A 26887-nucleotide genomic window follows, 5' to 3' on the forward strand; every position below is an offset into this window, starting at 1 on the left:
TCCTCAGGCTGGAAGGTGACAGGGCTTGGATTTAACCCACTTACAAGCGGCTTGGGTTTCAGGAGCATTATTCTACCTCTGGGGCCCGACCCTGGTGGAAATAGGAGGCGCCGTCCACGCGAAGGCTGTGGAAGCCCCAGGACGCGGATCAGATGGATCTGGAGGACAAGCCCGAGGCTGCCTGCCAGCTCGCCGCTGCCCAGCCCTTTCTGGTAACCGCACTCACGGGGCATGATGCCCGGCTTGGGCGGGCAGTCGCTACTGCCCCAACATGCCTGGCCCAGCGGGGACGAGAGGCCCAGGCATGGCTCTTGGGGACTTCTATGGTGCCTGTGGCCAGCTCCCTGGTTCTCAGGTACAGCCTTGGCGGCGGGGGGGCAGTGTTCAGAGGGGCCCAGCCACAGCTGAGGCTCCACCGCTCACTCCGTAAGAGTCCTGGGAGGATGGAGGCCACTCCAGGGCCAGGAAGAGGGCCATGGCGCCCATCCCTCACGAGAGAGGAAGGCTCCGACCCCAGCCCACCTCTGAAACCCTGGGCCTGGGGATGAGCTGGCCCTCCGCAGGCCTCCCCAGCACTTCCCAGGCCCCTTGGGAAGCTGGGGCCCACGCAGGCAGGCCTGGGCCGCCATCCAGGGTTCCTCTCCCCCAGCACAAAGCCAGCCTCACCCAGAGGAAGACACTGAGGGCAGAAGGCCCGGGCCCGAGGGCCACTGGGTGACCTGGGATCACCTTACCCTCCCTGTGGCCGCCCCTTTTCCGTCCCAGATGCCTGCAGGCTCCCAGCAGTCACACTTTGCAGAACCAGGTCAGATTAGGCCCGGAACAAAGCTCAGTTGTTGCAGAGCATCCAAGAGGCCACTGACAGCAGGACGCCTGGAGCCGCCTCTCCCCACCGGCCACGCGCGCTGCAAATGGACCTGGGCCCGGGCGGGCACAGGGAGATGAGGCAGAGAGAAACTGGGCTGGAGCAGAGTGCCGCGCTCAACCGGGAGACTCGAGGCCAGGCCGCCCTTCCAGCGCGGGGCTGACAGCCACCAGGGGGCAAGAAGGATGCCCTCAGTGGCGCCCGGCAGACACCTCTCCAATGAATGACTGAACCTACAGGGAGACTCAAAATAGCCCAGAGACCCTGGGGAGACTGCCACCCTCAGCTCAGCGCGGCTGCTGCAGCAAAACCATGGGCACTTGGCCTCCAGGCTGAGTTCCTGGGGCCAGTTACAGCTGACCCAACAGGGAAGGGGCAGGGGTGACCCACCCACCCTCCTCGGGGACCCTTCAGTTCTCCCATCACAGCTCAGTGCCCCATGGTCCCAGGCTGACTGCAGAACCCCAACCCCAGGGCCCTGCGCCCACCAGGACAGACTCCCTTGGTCAGAGCTTCTGCACCATGCAACCTCTGGCAGCTGCCATTAGGACTCTGACCAAGGTCCCTCCTGGAGGGGTGGGGGGCTGTGATCTGGGCTGTTCCATGCGGGTTCCCGGCCACCGGCACCCACCCGCTCCCCACGAATCCCCCAGCAACACCCAGAGCTGGGGGGTCCGAAGTAAGAGGTGGTGCGGGAGCCCAGCCTGTCACCTCCCTCCCCACCCAAGAGCTCACCCGCCCAGGCCCCGGCCTCTCTCCAGCCCCCTTCCCCGAAGGCCGCCCAGCTGGATCCACCCAGGAGCTTGCGCTCAGCGCCCCGGGCTGGTCCCTGCGCCGGAGTGTGCCGAGGCCTGCTTATCAAGTACATCGTATGCCGAGCCCGAGCGTGCAGAGACAAGGTCCCACCCCCAGATCCCCCCACGCCGGCCCGGGATAGGCGGGGAGTCTCAGAGGAGGGCGGCCCAGGAGGCCGAGTGGAGGATGGGCAGTGCCCATTTCCCGCTCTCCGGGTCCCTGGGCCCTCGGGTGAGACCCACCTGGGAGCTTTGGGCACACAGCCAGCCTGCCCTTCCACCTGGACATCAAGTCTAGACCACTGCTCCTGAGCAGCCATCCCAGGTCCCTTCTGCACCGTCCTGGCTTGAACTTTGAACTGGTCACAGGCGGGCGTGCGAGGGGAGGGGGGAAGGGGGGGAAGCGGGGGGGGGGGGAAAGCGGGGGTGGGTGTCCAGAAAGACAGCTGGCCACCTCAGACTCAGGGGGTAGCCAGGTGCACAGGCACTCTGCTCCCAGCATCCCTCCACACAGGCCAGGGCGATGCTGATGGGCAGGGCGCTGTGGTCTGGGGCGCGCTGGAGGCAGGCAGCTGAGTCCCTGGGGCCCGAGCTGGCCTCCCTCCTCTGCAACAGGCCAGGAAGGGGACGGGCCCCAGGACTCAGGCTCCACCAGCTCCCCCAGGACAGGGCCCTCGGGGTCGGGGGGCTCAAGGTCCTCCAGGGTCCATGACCCTGGGCACGAGGCCAAGGGAGCCCTGACTGCGAGGTGAGGTGGCTCCTTCTCTCTGCCCGGGAGGCACGACAGCCACTGGGGGTGGGGACAGGCGCAGGAGGGGGCGGAGGGGCGGGGAAGGGACCGGCCTTCGCACCCTCCCTCCTCGCCCTCCCCTGGGGCTAGCTAGTGCTCTCTCCTTCCCGGAGCCTGGGCGTGGGGAAGGGCACGCTCTAATCTCTAACCTGCTTCCTCTGGCGCAGCCTCCGCCCTGCCTGCCTCGTCGCTACACAGGAGCTTTTTAACCTTTGGTAGGCCAGGTACCCCGTGGGGGACCTCCTGAAAGCCACCAAGAATCTCAGAGTAATTGCCAGGTGCACCCGGGACTGATTTTTCGTTACTTGAACTACAGCTGATGTACAATGTTGGATCAGCCTCAGGTGTCAGCCGGGGCTGGATTTATTCCCCACTTCTGTGGCTCCCAGGCCTCAGCTAAGTGCCTGCACCCCTGAGAATTCCCAGGGGCCCAGGGCGACTGAAAAGCAGATGCCATGTGACCCAGTGTGCAGCCAGAAGCCCCAAATTCAGGACAACAGAGAGGTTCTGGCAGCAGCCTGCTCCGACACCAAGGGGCCCAGTAAAAGCCTGGCCTCCAAAGTGGAGGCGTAGGGAGGGTGCCAGAACCCCCCGGGGAATCCTGACAAAGGCCACAGCCCCCTCGTCCTTCTACTGTTGATAAGGATTATGAAGACAGAGCAGGCATTTCCAAGCCTTTTATGCACAAACTCATGTCATCTCCACAGCAAATTAGCAAACAAGGTCCCTGTTTAACAAATGAGTTGCTTTGCCCCACAGCAAGGAGGTGCCAGCCTATGATTTGGTTCCAGGAGCCCATGGGTTCCAGGAACCATGGTGCCAGCTTGCCCCGCTGGAGTGGCGGGAGGGTGCATCCCGGGAGAGCCTGGAGCGGAACCTGAGCTGCCAGACAGAGCCCGCCCCATGCACCCACCTGGCATCTTGCAGCCCCCTTGGGCATTCGCCTTCTTCCCCATTTTCTTCTCCACCTGCTCAAAGCTGCTCCTTCAAGGCGAGGTCCATCTCAGCTCCCCCTGAAAGCTCCCGCCTGGGCATTCACCCAGAAGCACTTGGAGCCTGCACTGCCCAGGTGGGGAGCAGGGTGTGATAACCAGCCAGGGTCCCCCGGGCACCCTATCTCCCCAGTGATACTGCAGCCCAGCAAGCAAGGACCACGACTTTGTACCCTCGGGGCCCTGGCCGTACAGGCCTGACATGTAATGTACGTCCAGGGAATGTTTCTCTAAGGCCCTCGGGATCCTCCGAGAAACATTTTTAAAATTTCCCCCTTTTCGAGACTCTGCAGTACTCGAGCTAGCTCTGCGGAGAACAGTAAAATCATGCCATTTATTTCTGCCCATAAATAGGTCCAGAAGCAACAATCCCACTCAAGGTGAAAAATAAAAGCTTCCTGGTTGGTTGTCCTTGCATTCGTGACACTGGGGATTTTTTTCAGACTTTGCTGCTTTCCTTAATTTCTGGGCATTGTTGCTACACAGGAGCCAGTCTGACTCCTACAAAGCACCTTCCCTTTCTCAGAAGAGGGGTGGGGGCACCAAGAGAAGGGAACCCCTCAGAAGGGGGCCAAGGGCCCACCCTGCACATGGCCCAGCCCCTCCAGTCTGACCCCCCACGCAAGTGCAACACAGCGACCCAGCTCCCCTGGACCACTGCCAGGAGAACCAGCTGGAAGAAGTCCAAGCCCTCCCAGGCCCATCCTCTAGGGCCCCACCCCTTCAGGTAAACACCACAGAGGCGGTGGTTCCTACTCACCCATAAATTCTACGCCCACCTAATTCTACGCCCACCTATTTTGAAAACCTTCATTTTTCTTTCCTTTTCATTTGTCTGGGGGGAGGCAGCAGGTGTTGAGGAGAAGACATCACAGGTGGCCTCGGAGGCCCTCTGGCATCTCCGTAGGTGGGTCTCAAAGTCCCCCAGGAAAAGGCCAAGGACCTATGACCTGGGGGGACCCCTATTATCCCCACCGTCAGACCTACCAGCAGTAGACAAAATTCGGGGAGCCAAGGACAGGAGCCAACTGGTGTCCCTAAGCCATACTGAGCCACAGCTCCCAGGGCAAGGGCCGCACAGCAGCAATGCCCACAACCATCTCAAGCATTTGGAGCATGTTGGGGAGGGAGGGAGGCCGAGCGCCAAGCCCCAAGTATATGCCACCTGCAAAACCCCTCCTCCCCCACCATTACCTCCACATCCACGTGCCCACAATCCTGAGATGGAGCTGCGTTCAGGGTGTCTAAGGGGCATGCTCTTTGCCACAGGGAGTGAAAGTTGAAATCCTAAGCCACTGACCCAGAAGGCTATTTTAGGGAAAGTTCTGAGAAACCCTCTTTGAGACAAGAGTTAGTCTTTATAACTTGTTTTGGTTTCTGAATGTGGAAAACAAGGGACTGGAAAATGGCCCCAAAGCAGGGGGATGGCCCAAATGACCTATTCAGGTCCAACGAAATACCATGATTCTGTCCTCTTATCAAGAAAAATTAATTCATGAGTCCTTGGCAGAACACTTCATGTCCAAATAGATTAAGGGGAGGAACACAAGGAGAAATTTTGCAGGGTTAGCAGAAGAGAGGCCGTTTACTATTTGATGACTGAGGAAGACAAAGAGTCCTGCCTAGATCCTTCGGGGGAAGATCACAAAGAAACAAAAAGAGAGAAAGAGGCAGAAGAAAAAAGAATGCAGACCCGATTACCCTTAACCTGTCCTTCCAAGTTTTGGCCTCAGTCTACCCACCAGTGAAATGGAACTTCAGACTACCCAAGAGGAAAACGCTTAGAGAGGATCCCGAGTGCATGACCAGAGCTGGTCAGGCTCCCTCCACCTGCTCAAGGCCAGGCCTCTAGCGGAGTTTGGGTGCCAGCACACCCACAGCATCCTGACACCCAAAGCATGAACCTGAGCTGCCAAGCCTGGGTGTCCCATTTGGGAATCATCCTGTGCTCCACTGGGTAGAAGAGTTCACCTGAAGAAAGAATGCTGCGACCTGGACCACCAGTCCCGGGGGCTGATCCCAGGGGAATCCTCGCCCTGACGGCTCTCACCCACACCTACACACGCACACGCTCCCAAAACTCCCCCGACCCTCGGCGCATGGAAGCCAGCAATTCCGGAGAAGGTGCCGGAGGCAAGGAGGTGGAGCAGGAGGGCTGCACAGCCCAGGGCAGCCGTCTCCACGGTGGCCGCTCCAGACACCTGAGTGAGACAGTGGCCGACAGACAGAGGCAGGAGACCCTCGGCCACGGTCAGATTCGGGGCCGAACCATGCAGGGGTCAGAGGGTTCGAGCGCCCAGACTTCCCCTGGGCACCAGTGGTCTCCGACCGGCGCGCGGGCCCGAAGACTTGGAGCGGCGACTTGGAGCAAAAGAAAAAGCCAAGTTTGCCGGAGGGACGCAGCGCCTCAGGACCCTGTGATCCTGATCGGGGATGGAGCTGCGTCAACTGGTCGGCGCGAACGCGCCACACTTCAAAGCCCGCCCTGGGAGCCCGGAGCCCGGCGCCCCGCGGTGTCCCCGCCTCGAGGACCCGCTCGGCCACCCGCGACCGCCTCTGCTCGGGCGAGAAGGGCTCGCCCGGCGACACCGACCCCTCCCCGCTCCGGGCGCGGCGCCCACCTGAGTACGACTTCCTCATGGTGCCGCCGTGGCCGCCGCTCCCGGGAAAGTGTGGCGGCGAGGCCGCGGGACGCGGGCTCCCAGGTCGCTAATCCCGAGCCCGGAGGGGGAGGGGTGGGGCGGGGGGCGGGAGGAGGGGCGGGGCCGGTCCCGCCTAGGCCCCGCCCAGGCCCCGCCCCGTGGAGGTGCGCGCCGAGCCCCGCCCCGCACGGCCGCACACCTGGCCGAGCCCGGCGGGCGCCGCATCCCGACGCCCGGCCCGGAGGGGCAGCCCCGCTCCTGGTACTGCCCTCGTCCCCTTCAGCCGGGGGCGTCTCTGCGGCCCCAGCGCTGCAGCCCCGACGCAGGCTGTCCCAGGCTGGGGGTCGCCAAGGTGGCGACCGTCGCCAGCCGCCACACCCCCCTGGCGCGAATGGTTCCTTCCCGGGCGTCGTCGCCACTTTCCAGTCCGGAGTCCGGGCGGGGCGGAGCCGCGTCAGGTGGCAGCGGGAGGAGGAACGCAGGGAGCGGCCGCTGGGCCTGGCGGAGCGCGTGGGCACAGACGGGGGTCGGAAGCCCGAGGCAGGCTTGGTGGACCAGGGCAGAGCAGGCGAGGTACCCTATCTGCCCCGCAACTTCTCTGCAGCGCAATCGAGAGCGCAGGCTGCACTGACTCCTCGATGACCTGGGAAATGGGGGCGTAGAACCAGATGCTAACTGCTGTTCCATCTGAGAAACATCCCCGCGCGCGGCTCGGAGCCTGGTTGCAGGAGAGAGGATACAAGGAGCCGCGTCTTTACGTCCGAGTAGTACAGGCAGCGAGCAGAGTGCGTTCCCCTGCAAAAATTGTACAGAAGCATTCTTACTGTTTTCGTATCCCTAAAGAAATATTCCATCATAAAACCTTTTTCTTTTAATGTTCAGAGGGAGAAGTGACGAATTTTGTAGAGGAGGTTGTCAGAGTTTTACTAAGGCGGGTCCAAAACAAGGTTTTAAATAACGAGGAGGAATTTGCCCGGCAACCTAGGTGATGAGGCGGCGGGCTGTTCCTGGCAGAGGGAAGGGCGTGGCCGAGCCAAAGGCGCGAGGAATCCCAGAACCTGCGGGGAGAGATACGGAGGGGCAGCGAGGCCCCTGGATGAGGAAAGGAGTCGGGGGAGGAAGACTCTCAGCGAGGAGGCTGCGCTGTCTTCTGCTCCATAACCCAGACAACGCACAGGAGAAATAACATCACCAAAACACCCTCTTCCTTTTCTCCTCGCCTTTACTTTTCTTGGGGGTCCAAGAAGCATTTTCATTTCCTGCCAGAGTGTAGGAAACCTATGAGAACAGAGGCACACGTGGTCCCCTCAGCTTGCTTGTCCCACCTGCTCCCCTTCTAAACGAAAATCTGTCCAGCCATCCGGGCAGAGGGAGCGGCCCCGCCACCTGACCACCCTCAAGCCCTGGCTAGAGCTGACTGGACCAGAGTGGCCGCTGGACTCCACCTGGGCCAAACTCCAACTCCTTATCTGGGGACCTGGGGAGGAGGAGCAGCCACAGGCCTGGGGAGTCTAGATGAACTGTGGACAGCTGTCCTTGGATTCTGGATATCTGCAGCCCCAGCCCCACCAAGTGTCACTGGTACCAGGTCCTGCCAATTTTGCTCTGGCCAAGCCACAAGGCTGAGCTCTGTCCTGAGTCTGGCCAGGAGATATGACAATGGCACCTCCATTACTGATGCCTGGAGTTCCCAAGGCCCAACCACCTCTCAAGAATCTGTCTAACGGGGGAGTTCCCATTGTGGCTCAGCAGTAAGGAACCCGACTAGTGTCCATGAGGATGCAGGTTCAATCCCTGGCCTCAATCAGTGGATTAAGGATCCAGCATTGCCAAGAGCTGTGGCATAGGTCACAGATGCAGCTCAAATCCCATGTTGCTGTGGCTGTGGTATAGGCTGGCAGCTGTAGCTTCAATGTGACTCCTAGCCTGGGAATTCCATATGCTGCAGGTGCAGCCCTAAAAAAAAAAAAAAAAAAAAAAAAAGAGAGAGAGAGAGAGAATCTGTCTAATGGTCACATTGCTGGCTTTGGCTGTTTCACTTAGCTCAAGTCCTCAAGGTGCCCTGGCGCACACCTCGCCTCAGAGAGGAGGGTCCTGGAGGACCCTGGGCTGTTGTCTGTGTTTGGCTGGGCCCTCAGTGCTAGCATTTCTGCCTGTGGACCATAATTCACACACAACATACCTGGGCACCCAGGAGCCAGGACGCCTGTGCTGTAATGATATTGCACATAAAAACCTGTCAAAAATCAGAAGGACCAAAGGGAGGGAGGGAGGTGGGGGCATGAGGTGTTCTATATGAGCACATTTTCAGGAAGCATTTGCAGGAAGTTTAATTGTTCAAGCACAAATTTTTAATTTTAACTTTATGGACAACTTTCTAAAATGTATGATGTAGTCACTTGCCCCAAGGAGCAGAGTCTACCAAATACGCGTGACTCGTCTTCTCGCGCCTCAAGGTCACTTTTTCTTTTTATGGCTGCACCTGCAGCATATGGAAGTTTCCAGGCTAGGGAATCGGAGCTATAGCTGCCGGCCGACGCCACAGCCATGGGAACGCTGGATCCGAGCCACATCTGGGACCCATGCTGCAGTTGGGGATAACAATGGATCCTTAACCCTGTGAGCAAGGCCAGGGATCGAACCCACATCCTCACAGGCACTGCGTTGGGTTCTCGACCCACTGAGCCACAGTGGGAACCCTAGGATCATCTTAAATGACACACTGAACCATTATGGACTCACACATCACTATGCTGCCCCCTCACTAAGTGTCCCCAGGCCACCGTGCGCTCCATTTTTTTTCTTTCTTTTCTTTTTTTTTTTTTTTGGCATACGGAAGTTCCCAGGCTAGGGGTCGAATCAGATCTACAACTGCTGGCCTACACCACAGCCCACAGCAACACCAGATCCGAGCCTCGTCTGCAACCTGCACCACAACTCACGGCAACACCCGATCCTTCACCTGCTGAGCAAGGCCAGGGATCAAAGCAGAATCTTCAAGGATACGATTCAGGTTGGTTTCTGCTGAGCCCCAACAGGAACTCCTCCAAATTCTTAAAACTGTTTTTAAATACTCAGCTCCCTTACCTGCTGTGTGGTTTGTGACAAGTCGTAGAATTTCTCCAAGTCACCATTTCCGCTCCTATAAATGGGGACTGTAATACTTCACATGGTTTGCAAGGAGGGTGTAATGAGTAGGAAAGCGATGTGTGCCGAGTGCCCATGCTGCTGTCACCAAGTCTAAACACGTGTGGTCCTGGCTTTGGGAGCAGGTGGTGGGCAGAAGCCTGACTGTCTTGGAGGAAGTTGGGGAGAGCTTGAAGAGAAGTAGAGAAAGCGGTTGGACACTGGAGGAAAGGAAACCTTCCCTACCCGGCAGCAGAAGGTCGAGCGAAGCTATTGCCTGCAGCAGCACAGTCAATAGACACCAAGAGCCCCAAGAACGAGACGCTCAAGCGCAGGGGTTTCCCAGGCAGGACGCCGAAAGCAGAACAGGAAAGCTTGCCTCTGCCCATAATAAAATTTTAAAGAAGAGGGATGAGCTAAAAGCAAAATACTCAATTTTCAAGTGGGGGCAGGGGACACAAAGGGCCGGGACAGTTTTTTCCACCAGCCAAGGATTCTCAAAGTCAGGGCTTCAGAACGAAGAGTCCAGATGGGACTGGAGGACCAGGCGTTAAGAGCAGAGAGAAAGACTTCAAGGTGCCTCATACAGGCCCTCAGACACGGTATGTGTGTGCTGAACCCTCCAGGAGCCACCCATTGTGCCCTCACATGAGGCAGGGAGGGCAAACCTCAAAAGGTTTTCGGAGTTCCCATCGTGGCTCAGCAGATCAAGAACCTGACTAGTATCCATGAAGATGTGGGTTCGATCCCTGGCTTCACTCTGTGGGTTAAAGGATCCAGCTTTGCGGCAAGCTGCAGTGTAGGTCACAGATGTGGCTTGGATCCCACATTGCTGTGGCTGTGGTGTAGGCCTGCAGCTGCAGCTCTGATTCCACCCCCCGCCTGGGAACGTCCATGTGCCGCGGGGTGCAGTGTTAAAAAAAAAGGTTTGCAGTTTGGGAGCTCCCCGGTGGCTCAGTGGATTAAGGATATGGCGTTGCACTTTGTGGCTTGGGTTGCTGCTGTGGCACAGGTTCAATCCCTGGCCCCGGAACTTCCACATGTGGCGAACATAGCCCAAAAGAAAGAAGAAAGAAACGGTATTGTGGTGTTGAGTGAAAGAAGCCTACCTGAAAAAACTACATTCTGCATGATTCCAGCTATAAGACATCCCGGAAGAGGCGAAATTTCAGAGACAGTAACCAGGGGCTACCAAGGGGCGGGGGCGGGGGGGGGGGGATGAAGGGGTGGGACCCGAGGGCTTTTTAGGGCGGACTGCTCTGTGTGACGCTGTACTGGTGGGGGCAGGACAATAAACCTTTGTCCAAACCTACAGGAGGCACCACACCAAGAGTGGACCTGACGTAAACTGCGGGCCTCAGTTGACAATCATAGGTCAATACTGACTCATCAGAGGAGCCCGTTAATGCAGCGTGTCCGTCCGGGGAAAGGCGAGGATGTGGGCAAGCGGGAGCTCTTGGGCTCTCCGTGAAATTTTTCTGTAAACCCAAAACTGCTCATTCCAAAGTCTACTTAAAAAAAAAGAAAAAGACCCGCTCCTCCACTGATAGAAAAGGAAGGAGAGGAATGGTGACTCCGTCTAAGGGAAGAGACGGGCAAAGAAACCATAAAATTTACGGGACATTTCCACCCTAAGACCCCCACGGGACAAGGACTGATACAGGTGACTGACTGGGCAAGGCCAATGGGAGAAGACCCCCTCTCTCGGGACCCCACGTTGGTACCCGCCCCCATCTTTAAGGGATAAAAATCGCTATAGGACGATAGACAGGGGGGCTCTTCTCCCCCCTCCCAGCTGTCCTGGGAGCTATTTGCTTTCCTGTAATAAAGACTTCGCTTGCTTTCTTAAAAAAAAAGCAAAGAAAAAGGTTTGCAGGTAAGGTTTTTGTCTCATGGAGAGGACTTAAATGACACATAAGCAGTCCCCAGGTTTTTCAAGGAATTAATTAGCTTCTTAGCCTAAATGGGATGAAGGCAGGACAAAAGTGAGAAAGAGGCTTTGGGACTCTGAACCCTTCAACAGAAGGAAGCCGGCCGAGAAAGCTGTTCAGCTGCAAACTCAGTCTTCTTAGGAAAAAGGAAGTATGACTCAGAAGGCTGAGAACAAGCCCGGGGGCGAAGGACTTGAAAAACCCCTCCGAGGACCCATCTGCACCCACGAGACTCACAGGACTAGCTCGGGCACCCCGAGTCTGAGCCCACACCACGGTGGGTGAGACTTTGGGAGCCTGGGGTCGGTCGGGGGGAGGGTCCTTTGCATGTGGGAGGGACGTACGTTGAGGCCCAAGGGCAGGCTGTGTCAGAGGGCATTTCCCAGAATGGCCACAGCCATCCCTCCTGCTCCTCCACCTGGGTCCCTGGGTCCCCTCCCTCGGAATCTGGGAGGGCTTGAGGTTGGTTGTAACCCTTGAACCGGGAGCCCTGAGCCACTCAGTAAGGCTCTGGCTGCCCAGAGACAGTACGTGAGGAAGCCAGAGCCCCGGGTGTATCAGTCACCTACTGCTGCATAACAAGTCACTGAAAACGCAGTGGCTGACATGGATACACGTTTCTCATCTCAGAGTCTCTGTGGTCGGGAATCCGGGCACGACTTCCTTTGGTCCTTGGCTTCAGAGTATCTCACAGGCTGCAGCCGAGGCGTTGGTCTCACCTAAAGGCTCAGCTGGGGAAGGATCCCCATTCATGCTCATGTGGTTGTTGGCAGACTCAGCTCCTGGAAGGCTCTTACACAGAGGGCCCGTTTTTGGTCAAGAACGGAGCTCCTTGCCACACGGGGCTCCCAACATAGCAACGTGTCCACCAAAGCCAGCGAGGGAGAGGGTCTGCCAGCAAAACACCATCACGGACTTGTGATCTGATGATGGAAGAGGCAGCCCCTGAACACCTGAGTCAGGCCTCCCTGGGGCCATCCCAGAACAACCTGCCACGGCGAGGCCACAGTGGGCACTCCCGTGGGCAGTCCTGGCACCAGGGACGTGAGCAAAGAGCCTGTCACGTGGTCTCCTTGCTGCACCTTGTCTCATCGTTGGCAGGTCTGAGGCCCCTGCCCCGGCCACAGCCTCTGCCAGCTGCCTCTGTTCTAAGCTCCGCTGCCCCTGCTCACTGATTCATCTCTCTCTTCAGCCAGTTTCTTTCTAGTCCTTCCCCTGGCTGATCCCCCGGGGTTTCTGGGCCCAAATGCTCAGCCTTGACTTTGGCCAACTGCGGCCATTGCTCTTGTCTTCTGGCCTGAGAGAGGCCGGGGCACTCCTGGGGTGCAGCCACCTTTGCTTCTGCAGCTCAGCTCAGCTGCCTTCTCCCCTGCTTGGCTCAGCGTCTCTGCTGCTGACTGTTCTCTGACTTGTGGCTGTCCCCGAGCTTGAACTTGTCAGATGACTGAGGCCTTGCTGCGTGTGTCCAATTTACGGGAAAGGTGTGGCTGCACTGACACTCTGCCATGCAATGTGGGCGTGTCCACGGCTCCTGACTTTCCAGAAAGCACTGTGGCAATATAGACCAAGAGCTTTAAAATGCCCCTGTGCTCTGTCCCAGTAATTAACCTGTTTTCTTATTGGCTGATTCAAAATATATTTCTCGATTACTCCTTATGGCCCCTGCCCTCTGCAGCTTATACTTTGGGAGGGAAAACAAACATTAACCCAATAACCACATAAGAAGGTACCGTGAGGATATAAGCTAACAGGCTCGCATCCGATCTGGGGCCAGGGAGCCCCTCCTTGTAGAACGAGAGGTTGGGCTGCAGTCAAGGTGAACAAGGACTAACCAGGAAAAGCAAATTGGAAAGAGACCGCAGGCAGAGAACACCAGTGCAAAGGCCCTGTGGTAGGAGGAAATGCGTCCGTGCCAGGGAGTAGGCCCAGGAGGCTGCAGCCCAGAGAAGCTGGAGAGAGAGATGGTGGAGGAACCAGGCCTGGAAGGCACATCAAAGGACTTGGATCTTTATCCCAAAAGAAACGGGAAGTCATGGCGAGGTTCTGAGAGGGGAGGAGTGGGCCTGACATGACCAGATCTGCTTTTTTTTTTTTTTTCTTCTTCTTCTTCTTTTTAGGGCTGCAGGTGTGGCATATGGAAGTTCCCAGGCTAGGGGTTGAATCAGAGCTGCAGCCGCCGGCCTACACCACAGCCACAGCAATGCAGGATCTGAGCCATGTCTGCAACCTACACCACAGCTCATGGCAATGCTGCGTCCTTAACCCACTGAGTGAGGCCAGGGATCGAACCTGCCAGTCGGGCTCATTACCACTGAGCCACCATGGGAACTTCCCAGATCTTCATTTTGAAAAGGCGGTGCTAGATGATCGAAACAGAGACGGGAGAGGCCAGGGGCTGCCTAAAGGAAGAGTTTCAGGCACGAGGAAATGGTGGCTTGGACCATGATGGGGAGATGGAGAGATGTGAAGAGAGAAATTCCAGGATATCCAAGAGGAATTCCAGAGAAAAATCACCCAGAACCAGGGATGAGCTGCATGGGAGGCAGGGAGGGAGGGACGTGTCGGGGTGGCTCAGGATTCCAGCAGGAACAGCAGGATGGTAGGTGGTACCCCTGGCAGAGAGAGGAAAGGATGACAGGGGATGGGCTGCGTTCTGTGTGGAGGAGGCGTCCAAGCACCCAGGGGAGCTGGGGGCCAGGGCACGGCCGTGGTGTCAGAGACAGGGTCCCAGCTGGGTGGGGACAGAACCGAGCTGGGGAGGGGACACCCCTGCCAGGGCCCTGCCCCTAGGAAACAGATGGACCTGTGGACAGCTGGTGGCCACAAGAGATGTCGGCGGCAGTCCTACTGACAATCCCGAGAAACTGAAAACAAGCTAGTACTGAAGACGTGGTTGAGAAATAAATACACAGCAGTGCTCTTATTTGGCAGAAGAACACACACAAGCTCTGAGGGATGGGAACGAAGAATCAGGAAGTGTTTCGAAACGAGGTAGGGGCGATGGTTGCACAAGGTTGTGAATTTCCTACATGCCACCGAATGGCTTGCTTTAAAATGGTTATTTTATGTTACGTAAGTTTCACCTCAATACTCTTTTTTTTTTTTTTGGTGGCACCTGTGGCCTGTGGAAGCTTCCCGGCCGGGGATCACACACTTGCCACGGCAGCTGCAGTGACAACGCGGGATCCTTAACCCCCTGAGCCACACGAGAAATCCATAAATTATTTTTTATTTTTTTTTATTTATTTGTTGTTGTTGTTGTTGTTGTTGTTGTTGCTATTTCTTGGGCCGCTCCCGCGGCATATGGAGGTTCCCAGGCTAGGGGTTGAATCGGAGCTGCAGCCACCGGCCTACGCCAGAGCCACAGCAACGCGGGATCCGAGCCTCGTCTTCGACCTACACCACAGCTCACGGCAACGCCGGATCGTTAACCCACTGAGCAAGGGCAGGGACCGAACCCGCGACCTCATGGTTCCTAGTCGGCTTCGTTAACCCCTGCGCCACGACGGGAACTCCCATAAATTATTTTTTAAGATGAAGGCTACACGGGCCATATACGCATAAAGGTTTTACTTGCGTGGAAAACGGAAAACACATAAAACATACTTTTATAATAATACAAGGAAAGCATAAAAATACAGGAAAGCGATACATCGAGTGCCACGAGCACTGCCCATCAGTTGTGGGGCTGTGGAGAACGTGTTCCCTTCACTGCAGTTTTCCGTATTTTCCACAATGAACGAATCTGGCTTTCAAAATCGGAAAAAATAGGTATACACGCTGTACATACACATATGAACTGGAACATACCGATGGATAATACTATTTTATCCACAGACACCTTTTTTTTAGGTCATGTTGGTATACTTTAAAAGCCTCTTTGTTTTTTTCATCTTTGGCTTGTTCGTACTGGCTTGATAGGGGATTTCAATTCCTAGTCCAGAGACAGAACCCAGGCTGCGGTGGTAAAAGTGCCAAATCCTAACCACTAGACCACCAGGGAGCTCCCGAAAGCCTCTTTGTTTTAGCTGGAAATCCTTTACAGTGAAACTCATCATCATTAGGATCTAAAGCAAGTTTTTGTTTTTGTTTTTCCTACATCTGGGCCATGGGGCCTACCAGTTTCAAAAGCATCTTGAACCATTCACCTCAGATGGGCAGTTTCCATGTAAGACTACCTTATGCAAGAATCTATGCCTCGGAGTCCCAAATCACCCAGCAACACACACACACACACACACACACACACACACACACACACACACACACACACACTAGGATTTCAGTCCCCAAGAAGCAGGGTTCTGGGCATCATTAGCTGAGTCCCATAGAGGTCTGAGCTTCTCCCACGACCACAGAAGCCAGGGCTGCCCCCAAAACCCAGGACTAGACTCCCTGGTCCTCCCAGATCAGGCCCCCAACTGCCTCCTCGAGGTCCATCCTGGGTTCACGGCAAGTGCTTTGGCTGAGCGGCGCCCACCCCCGCACCAGCCCGGCAGCCTGGGGAAGGGGAGGCTCCTCCAGAAGATCGGCGGGAGAGGCGCAGGTCCTGACGACACCCCCACCCCCCACGGCCCACACCTCTTCTCGGAGGACGTTCAGGGGCTCCTGGGAGCAACCACAATCATCAGGGGGTATGGGCCGTAACGTTCACGGGTCCCACTGCTACACAAGAAACGGGGCTCTGAGGTCACGGAGAGGCAACACTTACTTTAGAATTGTTTTTTTTGCCCGCCATAAAAACCGCGCCATAGCAGTGGCAACGTCAAGTCTTTCATCCGCTGTCACCCTCAGGGGACTTTGGTAACACTGATATCAAACCAACCTACTGAGCTGCTCTTCCCCACAGGACTTCTCAGAGCTTTTAATCGGCTCGTAGTTGCTACGCGTCTCCAATAAGGGTTACAGGCTGCAGAATCTCCCAAACCCACTGGACCCCCTGACTCGCATCTCCGGGCACCTTACACATCCACAGGACGTGCTTCCGGAAAGGGTGCTTATGCACCGCTGCCCTCGGTCAGATGGGCCAGGCTAGATGCACACCTTAGAAGCGTCCTCTGAATTCAGCCTCCTCTCCTTTTGTTTTTTCTTTGCTTTTCAGGGCTGCACCTGCAGCATATGGAGGTTCCCAGGCTAGGGGTCCAATCAGAGCTGCAGCTGCCGGCCTACACCACAGCCACAGCAACGCGGGATCCAAGCCACATCTGCGACCCACACCACAGCTCACGGCAACACTGGATCCTTAATCCACAGAGTGAGGCCAGGGATCGAACCCGTGTCCTCATGGATGCTCGTCAGATTCGTTTCCACTGCGACACGACGGGAACTCCATGGCCTCCTCTCCTTTGCCCTTGTCCTGCCTGCTGACCCGCCTACTCCTCCTCTAGCCCTCTATTGTCCGGCAGGAGGAGGAGCTTTCTGATGGGAAAACTGCACCCCAGGAATGAGGAAGCTGGGGACTGGCATCCACAGGAAAGCACAGCCCCCCCTCCCCCCTCGAGGCCTGTCTTCATCCCACACTTTCCCACCCGGGGCCCTGGCTCCTCCCATCCCTTCCCCATCCCTTCCCGGGACTCTCAGGGGCCCCTGCCGGCCAGACTGCCTCCCCCTCTGCGGGGCTTCTCCTCCCCCAGGGCGGTGCCCCTGACCTTATCTCTGCAGCAGGAGAAGCTCCATCGGACCCTCCGCTCTCTCCGAGGGTCACCACCCCCCGCCCCAACCCCAGGCCCAGGAAATCAGAGGCTCTGGTGTGGAGAGTTTAAAACGCTCCCTGGGGCGGGTCTAGAGGAGGAAACCCAGGCTGGGTTGAGACCCCAGGGCCGCTGTGCCTGCCCACAAGAGCCCGACCCGAATATCGTGCCTGGCTTTCCTTGTCGGGGCCTGCGCGGTGGGGCTGGGAGGGGTGCCTGTCCCGGCTGCGGCGTGGCGGAGGGGGTGACCCGTGCTGGCTGGCTAGCTGTCCTCTCACTGGAGCGCCCTGCAGCCCCGGGGGACCGTGCGGTGAAGGCAGCCGGCAGGAACAGGCCCCACGCAGGACCCAGGCTGAGCCAAGGCCACGTGTCTCTCCACGTTCCACGAGAGCCACCACTTCCCCAGAGTAAGTGAATCTTACTGGGCTTGCCTTAAAAACAAAGAAATATAGGGCCTGCCAGACGGGGCCAGGGGCTGCAGCTGCAGCTGGCTGAGGGTCATCCAGTGGGGAGCTGGGGGGACATGCTTGTGCACCCGGCCTGCACCCCCGCAGCTCTGCCGCTCGCCTTGGCACAGCCACACGTCTCCTGTGTTCTGAAAGCAGCCCTCACAAAAGCAGGCAGGTGAAACGCAGGATGCCAGGCCAGATCTGAGCTTCAGATAAGCAACAGATAATTTTTATAGTATAAGTATGTCCCATGTAGCATTAGGGATATACTTATGCTTTAAAAAGTGATTATCTGAAATTACAACTCAGGTCTCCTGTAATTTACTCGCTAAAGCTGGAAACCCTACCGTGGGAATCCTGGCAGGAAGCCTGGACCATCCCCCCAATCAGGGTCCCCAAACGTCAGTCTGGGAACCCGGCCAGCCTAGGCTAAGTCCTCACCTGTCAGAAGCACAGTGACACAAGGGAGAACAATGCAAAGGGGTGAGGTTCCCGGGGGGGGGGGGGGGGGGCGGGGTTTGGTTTGGTGCCTTTTTCTTTCTTTTTTTTTTATGAAGCTGAAGACATTCAAAGGACTCGGCCGGTATTCTGAAATTTCCCTTCCTACAAGTATAAATGTCCTACATGAGACAAACAAAGTCCTTTAAAAAATAAAGCAACAGTAATAGGAAGTAGTATGTGTTATTTATTTATCCTTTTAGGGCCACACCCGTGGCATATGGAGGTTTCCAGGCCAGGGGTCAATACAGAGCTGTAGCCACTGACTTATGCCACAGCCACAGCCATGCCAGATCCTTAAACCACTGAGGGAGGCCAGGGATCAAACCTGCATCCTCATGGATACCAGTCAGATTCGTTTCCACTGAGCCACGACGGGAACTCCAGGATGTGTCTTTCAAAATACACATCTTGGGCAACATTAAGACACAACACTTGGGAGTTCCCGTCGTGGCGCAGTGGTTAACAAATCCGACTAGGAACCATTAGGTTGCAGGTTCGGTCCCTGCCCTTGCTCAGTGTGTTAACGATCCGGCGTTGCCGTGAGCTGTGGTGTAGGTTGCAGACGCGGCTCGGATCCCGCGTTGCTGTGGCTCTGGCGTAAGCCGTTGGCTACAGCTCCGATTAGACCCCTAGCCTGGGAACCTCCATATGCCACGGGAGCGGCCCAAAGGAATAGCAAAAAGACAAAAAAAAAAAAAAAAGACACAGCACTCTGTCTTAAAATCTCCAATGAAAAACAAACAAACAAACAAAACTGGATTGTGAAATCCCAAAGCCAGGGGAGGTAAAATGACTGTCCCCACACCACAGTCAGGGTCAGGGGTGCCAGGGTCCCAGGCTCCAGCCCCACACTCTATGCCCCCAGCCCCTCCCTGGGTCCCACCTGATACCAGTGGGTCCTGCTCAGCCCTTCATTTCGCTGCTCCCAGCTGGTACCTCCCAGCTTCCCAGCTTCCCAGCTCCCCGCACCTCTCGGAACTGTGCCCTGGACATGGGACCATGAGGCCTAGCCCTGCCCTCCCTGCTGTCTCTTCCTAGCTGGGAACCTTGGAAAAAGCCCTCGGCCTCTCTGCTCTTTCATTTTCTTGCCCCCGGGATGGAGACAGAGACTCAGGTGGCAGGTTTGTTCAGGATCACGTGGAGGCTGCACGGGTGTGCCCGTGTGCCATTCTCTTCCTGTTGCACACTTCTAATCTGTGCCCCTTCTGAATTCGTGTTATAATTCAATAAAATCACTTATCAAAAGTTCACAACTAAGTCCAGTTAGCAAAGAGCCTTCCGATGGAGAGAAACTGGGACGATTTATCTGGCTAGGAAATGTTATTACCTCCAACATTTAAAGGGAACAATAATTTATTGCTTGTTGCCTGCGTGCAGCTGGCAGAACCCACTTCTAAAGAATAAAAATGTTCGACTGAGCTCACATTTGGGTCAGTTTGATTAGGCTTTATTTTTAAAAATTAACCTTCAAGCCCATTACATTTCAGGAAACTAAAAATTTACACTGGTTTTCCATTTTTTAATGGGCTTATAATAAAAGGAAATATTTAAAGCTTAAAAAAAATAGATGGTACTTTAAGTTCATTTTTCAAGTCACCTTGTAGAGACATAAAAGAGAGAGAGACACATACACTATACAAAGAGGAACTTAAAAGACATAACTACAATAAAAAGAAGATACCCATCTCCATGTAACAGAGACTAAACAACGCAGGGACCAGCGCCGTGCTCAGCACAGGGGCTGGGGCTGGGCTCTCAGCTCCGTGCCTGGAGAAGCAGGAGGAAGCAACCATAGCTTCCAAGCCATGACACCCAGGGACTTAGCAAGTGTCCCCAATAAGCCCAACATCCCCCCAGCAGATGGGTGCTCTGAGCAAACAGCGAATGACTTCATTGTTCTGGAGGGGGACCGCCAGGAGGCCAAAATGGAGGCATCCTGAAAACAGGAGAAGGTGGTGCAAGGGGCTGTTTTGAAGAGAAAGAAATATTGACTCAAGAAGAGCCTATAAACCTGACCCCCAAAGCGTGGGCAAAGCTAATGCTAATAAGACAATCATGGAAAATTAGCCATGGAGATATGAAATCACTCCATATGAAATAGAAATAATAGTGGAATCTGAAAAATGATTTTCAAATAAAAAGGTGTAGGATTATCAAAGAAAATTTTATTTTATTTATTTTTTGGCCATGCCCAGTGCAGGCAGAAGTTCCCAGGCCAGCGATCAAACCGGGAACTTCGAACGGGGCCACAGCAGAAGCCAGAGCCACAACAGCGACAATGCCAGATCCTTCACCCACTGAGCCACCAGGGAACTTCTATCAAAGAAAAATTTTAAACTATGAAACCCAAACTGGCTTAAATGAAACAAAGATGGTCATGAAAAAGAATCAATTAGATATCCCATAAGTGTAAATAGTGTGAATATTGAAATTTAAAACTCAAAAGATAGAATACACTGGGTTGGACACACTAAAGAGAGAATTAGTTGGCAGATATTACTGAGAATGTGGCCCGGAAATAAACACATGAAACAGATAAAAATAAGTTACATGTAAGAAACACCAAGGACAGGTGAAGAAGCTTCAGAATATGTCTAACAGGTGCTTCAGAAAAAGAGAATAGAAGTAACGATGCCAAAATAATATTCTAAAAGATAACAGCCAAAATCTTTCAAACACGAAATGCAGCATGGGATAAGTAAGCATCAATTCACACTCAGATACTTCATAGTGAAACTGTAGCACATCCAAGGATAAAGAGAAAAATCTAGAAAGCTATCAGAGACAAAAAAGATTGTCCACAGAGAAATGAATAGGATGAGCAGACTCCTTGTCGTCTGGAGCAATATGTGCAGGGAGTGATGGAACACAACCGACATCCCGGAATTCTATAGCCAGCTAAACTATCATTCAAGAGGGATCCTAGAGAACAGGCGTTTTCTCGATATGCAAAGTCTAAGGAAGGTTCCCTCCCCCAAACCACCCCAAAAGATTTACCAAAGGGTGAACTTCAGCAAGAAACATCCACCCAGGAGGAAAGAGAAGACAGCAAGACACGAAGGTGAATGCAGAAATATATTGGTTAGTTTAGCTAATATTGATTATGGAGACAATGAGTGATTTCATGCCTTACAAAGAGGGACCGAAATTCTAAAAACAGTAATGAAACCGTAGGGGATTGCGTTCAGTGGCAAGTTCAAGCTTGCAAAGGAGGATAAAATACTGAATGACTTTCCACCTTATTATATCAATTTATAGTTAAAATCTATATCTGTATCTATCGATCTTTTTGTTTGTTTGTTTGTCTTTTTAGGGCCACACCCACAGTATATGGAAGTTCCCAGGCTAGGGGTCGAATCAGAGCCTTAGCTGCTGGCCTACATCCCAGCCACAGCAACATGGGATCCAAGCCACATCTGCGGCCTACACCACAGCTTACAGCAATGCCAGATCCTTAGCCTACTGTGCAGGCCAGGGATCCAACCTGTGTCCTCATGGATACTAGTCAGATTCATTTCCACTGAGCCACGACGGGAACTCCTAAATATATTTAAATAGCCACTAGCTCTGCCTGTCTGCGCACAGCGCCCCATGTACATGGGCCAAGCCTCCCAAAAACAACCCACTTCTCATGTCCTGGGGGACAATTCTGAAGCTCAATAAAGACTGGCTGAGGGGTGTTTCTGTTGTGGTGCAGTGGAAACGAATCTGACTAGTATCCAGAACTAGGATGCAGGTTCGATCCCTGGCCTCGCTCAGTGTAGTCCAACAGCTACAGCTCCGATTCAACCCCTAGCCTGGGACCCTCCATATGCACAGGAGAAGCCCTAAAAAGACAAAATAAATAAATAAATAAATAAAGGACTGGCTGAGGATGTGACTCTGTGAGTGGTTCCCACAGGATTCCCTCTCTTGGCCTGGGTCGGGGTGCACCCCTTCCCCCTCCACACCTCTCTTCCTAAAACCTTGCCTGCAGCCAAGTCCACTGTCTGATGATTTGAGCATCCTCTGTGCTCTTGTGGCCGTGGCTCAGGCACAGCCTGTGTGCTTTACAGGCACTGACTTTTTGAAGCCTCATCACAGTCTCATTTCACAGATGAGGCAACAGAAACACAGAGGTTAAGTCACCCACTCAAGGTCACAGAGCTGCTCAGCAGCGAAGCCTTCACTCGATTCAGGGCGGCACACCTCCTGACACTGTGTGTAACTGCTCTGCTGTTCTGTCTGTCCCCCGCTGGACTGCTCTGCAATCTCTCGGTAAGGCCTCCACCGAGTGTCTAGCACCCCATCGGTTCTCCTCTGCTTCTGGGCTTCATCCAAACCCCAGGGCCTGGGGGAAAGCCTGCTGGCTGCAGGGAGCCCCGTGGTTCCTGATGTGGGCGGGGCAAGGGGATAAAGGAGTGGCTGTGTTCAGCCTGGGCTCCTAGTGTTTAAAGCCTTATCCACAGGCGGGGCCTCCTAGGAATGGGCCTCTGGGCTCCTGACCCAGGCACAGCACCGTACCAGGCGGCTTGCTGACCCTGCTCTGGGCAGCCGGCGGTGACTCAGCCTTTGGAAATTACAGGCTTCCTAGGATTGGCTGGAGGAGGTGGCCACAGGGGGCCTAAGTACAGGTTGGGGGACGGGGGACGGAGAGCCAGCCGGGCTGGGGCAGAGTCGAGGTGGGGGTAGGGCCCCTGCCGAGGCTGACCTGGGTCACACCTTCCGGGAGCCACAGACAGGGCCCAGCTGAGGGAGGTGGGAAGATGCAGAGAGGCCCAGGAGGCCTGAAGGCAGGCCCTGCAGGAAAGGGGAGGACAGGCCAGGCCCTGGGGCAGTGACTGGGGGCTGGGCTGGGCCTCAGCACCCCCTGTGATGGAGGCGGGCCCCCTCACCTGGCCAGGTGCCAGCTGAGAGGCTGGCCCTTCCAAACTCTGGAAGCTTCCTGCTCTATCCTGACCACCTGGGGCAGGACAGGGAGGTGTCTGTGCCTTTCCCCCGGACTGAGCTGTGGGTTAAGGTTTTGCGAGCCCCCACTCCCCAAGCCCCGCCTCTCGCCAGCACAGAATTGGGTACAGAAAGGGACTTTCAATGCTTCTGGAAAGAAATGGAAGAGCGAAAAAGGACTGGCCTCTGCCATCTCCCTTTCTCCTGTCCTGATTCCCTCCCAGTCACCGTCTCCGTCTCCGCGGCCTCCCCTTGGCCCCCATCCAGGGCGGGGGGCGTTTACACACTGATTCAGGGGCCGAGATTCCAGGCGATAAGGAGCTGGCAGGTCTGAAAAGCAGTGGCCATTTCCTCTGGAACAAAAGCCTGCATAGACAGAGCTCTGAGTTTTAGGCCTACAGAACTTTCTAGAGGTTTGTGCAGCCCCTGCCCTTGTTGGCTCTGAGGTCACTGGGCAGCAGAGAATGGAGATTCGGTCTCGAGAGGTCCCTGGGCTCCGTGGGGCTCTTGGGGCTCCCGCCCAGCCTTCCTGTGTCCCCAATCCAAAGGCCAGCACTCGCCCTCACAGACCCCGTCCCCCACGCCATGGGTGCCGGGACGTGGGGAGAGGCCTGTTTCCAGGTGTACCTCTCCCAGCTTCCCTCCATCCCTCAGCGGGAGCAGCAGTTCCTCCCCGGCCAGGGCGCTTCAGTGGAGCTGGGAGGAGGTCGGGCTCCCAGCCCATTCCCCCAGCATGGGGCCTCTCCAGCCACGGGGCAGTGGCAGAGGCTGGTAGCCTGTGAGCCCGGCCCACATCTCGTGGGTCCGGCTGGAGGCAATTCCTGGGCCCACGTCCTGCGTGCCTCACTGTCCTTCCAACAGATGCTCCGTCCCTCCGTCCAGCAATTAGGGGCTCCCAGCCTGGGGTGGACGGCCAGACGAGTCTCTTCCTGCTCCCCTAAGCACAGCTGCCCACGCTGGCATGGGGCGGGAGGGGTGGAAAGAGAAGGCGAGCTGGTCAGGGACCCCAGGCTGGGTCAGGACGGTGAGCAGCAGGGGCCCTGGGACCCCTCCCCCCACCCCAAAAGAAGCAGGGGATCCAGGCACGCATTTCCCAGCGCACAGAGCCTCATGCTCTCCCGGACCGACCCGGGGGTCTCCCGAACACCAGCCCCGCCAGGCAGACAGCAAGGTGACGCGCCGGGGGCCCAACGTTAAGGGGCCGGTGGCAGGCGGTGTCGTCATTGCCGTTTCCATCACCACATGCGACTTGGAGACCGCTAAGGAAAAGAGGGCGCCGCGTGCTCCCACGTCCCCGCCCTGCTGAGCTTTACACCCTCCCCAGGCTCCACGACCCTCCTTTTACTACTTCCTTTCAGTTTTAAGAGCTTCCTTCGGCCATTCTTCAAGGAGATGTCAGCTGGCAAAAAAAATTCTCTCGGCTTCCCTTTATCAGGGGACAGCCTTCACTCCTGAAGGGCAGTTTCGCCAGATCTGAAACTCACAGTCAACAGTTCTTTTATTTCGGCGCTTTGGAGGCCGTGATTCCAATGCTAGTCTCACTTTCAGAGCCTGGGCAGTGCGGCTGGAGAGGGGGTTTATCGGGTGCTGCAGGGGGAGGAGGGGCTCCCCGCTCCCTGGGACAGAGCGAACGGCGGCATCTCAGGGTGGGGCTTCCCTTCGCCATCCATGCGTCCCCCCCCCCCCAGCCCCCCACCCCCCGTGCTGGCATTTTTTTTCTCAAGTGCCCAGGAACAGGCATCCAGATCGACCATATCCTGGGCCATAAAATAAGCCTCGACAAATTTTTAAAAATGAACGTCATACACGGTATGTTCTCCGACCCTAGGAGCATCCAACTAGAAATCACCAACAGAAAGACAATGGAAAAAGCTCTAAATTCTTGGAAAGAAAACAACACACTTCTCAACAATCCATGGGTCAGAGACAACGTCTTGAAGGAAATTTAAAATACACAGAACTGTGCTCACTTGGGTGGAATGATCCAGCGAAGATTAGCCCGGCCCCTGAGCAAGGATGATACACCACTCGTGACGCATTCCCTCTTTTTAAAAAAAGTAAAAAAAAAAAAAAAAGATACATAGAACTGAGTAATGCAGGATCTGGGCCATGTCTGTGACCTACACCACAGGTCACAGCAACACCAGATCCTTAACCCACTGAGTGAGGCCAGGGATGGAACCTGCATCCTCCTGAATACTAGTCAGACGTGTTTCCGCTGAGCCGTGACAGGAAGTCCCCTGTGGCTACTGAATGGAGGAGGTTGTCGTCACTCAGCCTGGGGTGTTGGCTAAGACGTCACAGACACTGCAGCTGCTCATCACCACGGCAGGACCAGGTGGCAGCAACACAGTGAGCCAGGGCCTGAGTGCTGCGGTGGAGACTGGTCGGGGGGAGGAGGGCAGGGGCAAGGGGAGGACCAGGCCTGGAAGCAGCGTGGGAGCTGGGCGGGGAGGGCAGAGGAGGGCGGGCAGTCCTGGGCGACGAGTCCTTGGAGGCACCAGATTCTCCCACTGACCCGCTGTGGGGCTGCCCCTAGACCTCGCTGGTGGACAAGGGTCCTGCCTCCACGCTGCTCAGAGCCCAGCTCAGCATCATCCTTGGAGGGACCCCCAGCCAAACCCAGCAGATGGGTTTCTGGAGCTTCCTCTGACCTCGCTCCTCCTTCACAGCTCTCCACTCCCTCGGAATTAACTTCAAGTTGTGCAGTTAAAGGTGTGGTTCGTTACAGAGGGCAAGCGACCAAAACAGACACAGTGACATCTTCAGCAGTTCACAGACTGGGCAAAGGTGCAACTGGGACCGGTGAGCCATGATGGTACAGCCTGGTGAGAATGAGAAACACAGGCTGCGGGTGAGCACAGAGCAGGAGGGCCGACTCTAACGTTGAGGAGTCAAGGGAGGCTTCCTGGAGGAGGCGGCATCTAAGAACGGTTGCTCGGGCTAGGCAGAGGGAAAGAACGTTCTGAGCAGAGAGCCACAGGTGACTGTGGCGTCAACCAGCCTGGGCTGGAATCCCAGGCCCTCTGCCCACCCTCAGGATGTGACTTTTGGGGGCCTTAGTTTCCCCGTCTTTAAGACGGAGAAGCAATGGTGGTGGTGGTGGTGATGCAGCAATGAGCCCAGTGAGGACCAGTTCTGCAAGGGAGGAGAAAGGCCCTGTCCCCACTGACCCTTGGAGTGCCCTCTGAGAGTCCCAAGGCCCAGCACTGGGTGTCAGACCCTTCCCACGACACCCAGTCTCCAGGCTCAGTTCTTTCTGGGACAGCCTGCATGTGCCAAGGGCCAGGTGAGCCCCCAGCGCCCGCCGCCCGCGCTCCAGCAGGTGGCGCTATCTACCGTCGGACGGGGGCCGGGCTCCCTCCGGGCGGGGCGGGGCGGGGCGGGGCGGGAGCGCAACGGGGGGCGGAGAAAGGGCGAGAGGTGCTTCCATCAGTAACAGGGGGAAGCATCCTTTGCCATCTGCACTCCAGAGAAGAGGGAGCTGAAGATTCAAGCCTGTTTCCACGTGCTTCGTTTCTAGTTATCCTGGAACCGTGGCATCTGGAGGAGAGCGGTGGAGATTTCAGACGGAACAAGCGGGCCGCATTCCTTGACCTCCACGGGTGTCCCCTGGGGCTGCGGTGCCTTCTGCAGTTTCACCTTCAGAGTGATCCTCCCTGACTTTGGTGGGCAGGCAGAAGGTGGGGCTGAACTCACAGGAGGGCCTACAGCCAGGGACCAGGAGCCGGGGCTGGACGCCTGACCCCACCAGCCCACACTGACGCTTCTGACCACTCTGGCTGCGGCCTGAGACCCTGAAGGGCCTGACCGCCCCGGCTCCCGCCCGGCAGGCTTCTCCTGTACCCAGGGCCCTGAGGCTCCGTCTCCATCCTCCACCCAGCCCCTCCCACCCAGCAGACTCTGGAGCCACTGCGCTGTGCCTGCAATGCTGTACACAGGCCCCGCCTGCTCTCACGAGGCCTGAGTCGGTGGGTCAGTCCAGAGGAGATGGCTGGAGGGCACGTGGTCAGCGAAGGGGCCACCATGCCAAGACCTGGGGGAGGGGTGGCAGGTGCAAAGGCCCTGGGGCAGGGAGGCCAACTTGCTCTGGGAGGGAAGGGAGGTGGGGAAGAGGGTCTGCAAACAGTCTGAGCTGATGGCAGGGCTGGTGTGGGGAGCTGCTCACAGACCAAGCTCCT

The 26887-nt window shown here is 56.1% G+C and overlaps 1 protein-coding gene and 1 pseudogene across 1 annotated transcript in view; one reads left to right on the forward strand and one right to left on the reverse strand.

Moving 5' to 3' along the window:
• SEPTIN9 (septin 9) overlaps positions 1-6154 on the reverse strand; it is a 153009-nt gene extending 146855 nt beyond the window's left edge. Inside the window, exon 1 of the mRNA XM_047757121.1 lies at positions 6063-6154. Coding sequence (XP_047613077.1) covers positions 6063-6081 — 19 coding nt within the window. The 5' untranslated portion in view covers positions 6082-6154. The remainder of the gene's footprint in view (positions 1-6062) is intronic.
• An 18505-nt stretch (positions 6155-24659) lies between these two features.
• Positions 24660-24756, forward strand: LOC125115317 (uncharacterized; annotated as a pseudogene).
• Positions 24757-26887: the final 2131 nt, after the last annotated feature.

This window comes from Phacochoerus africanus, chromosome 14 (genome assembly GCF_016906955.1).
Source record: "Phacochoerus africanus isolate WHEZ1 chromosome 14, ROS_Pafr_v1, whole genome shotgun sequence".
Taxonomy (NCBI): Eukaryota; Metazoa; Chordata; class Mammalia; order Artiodactyla; family Suidae; genus Phacochoerus; species Phacochoerus africanus.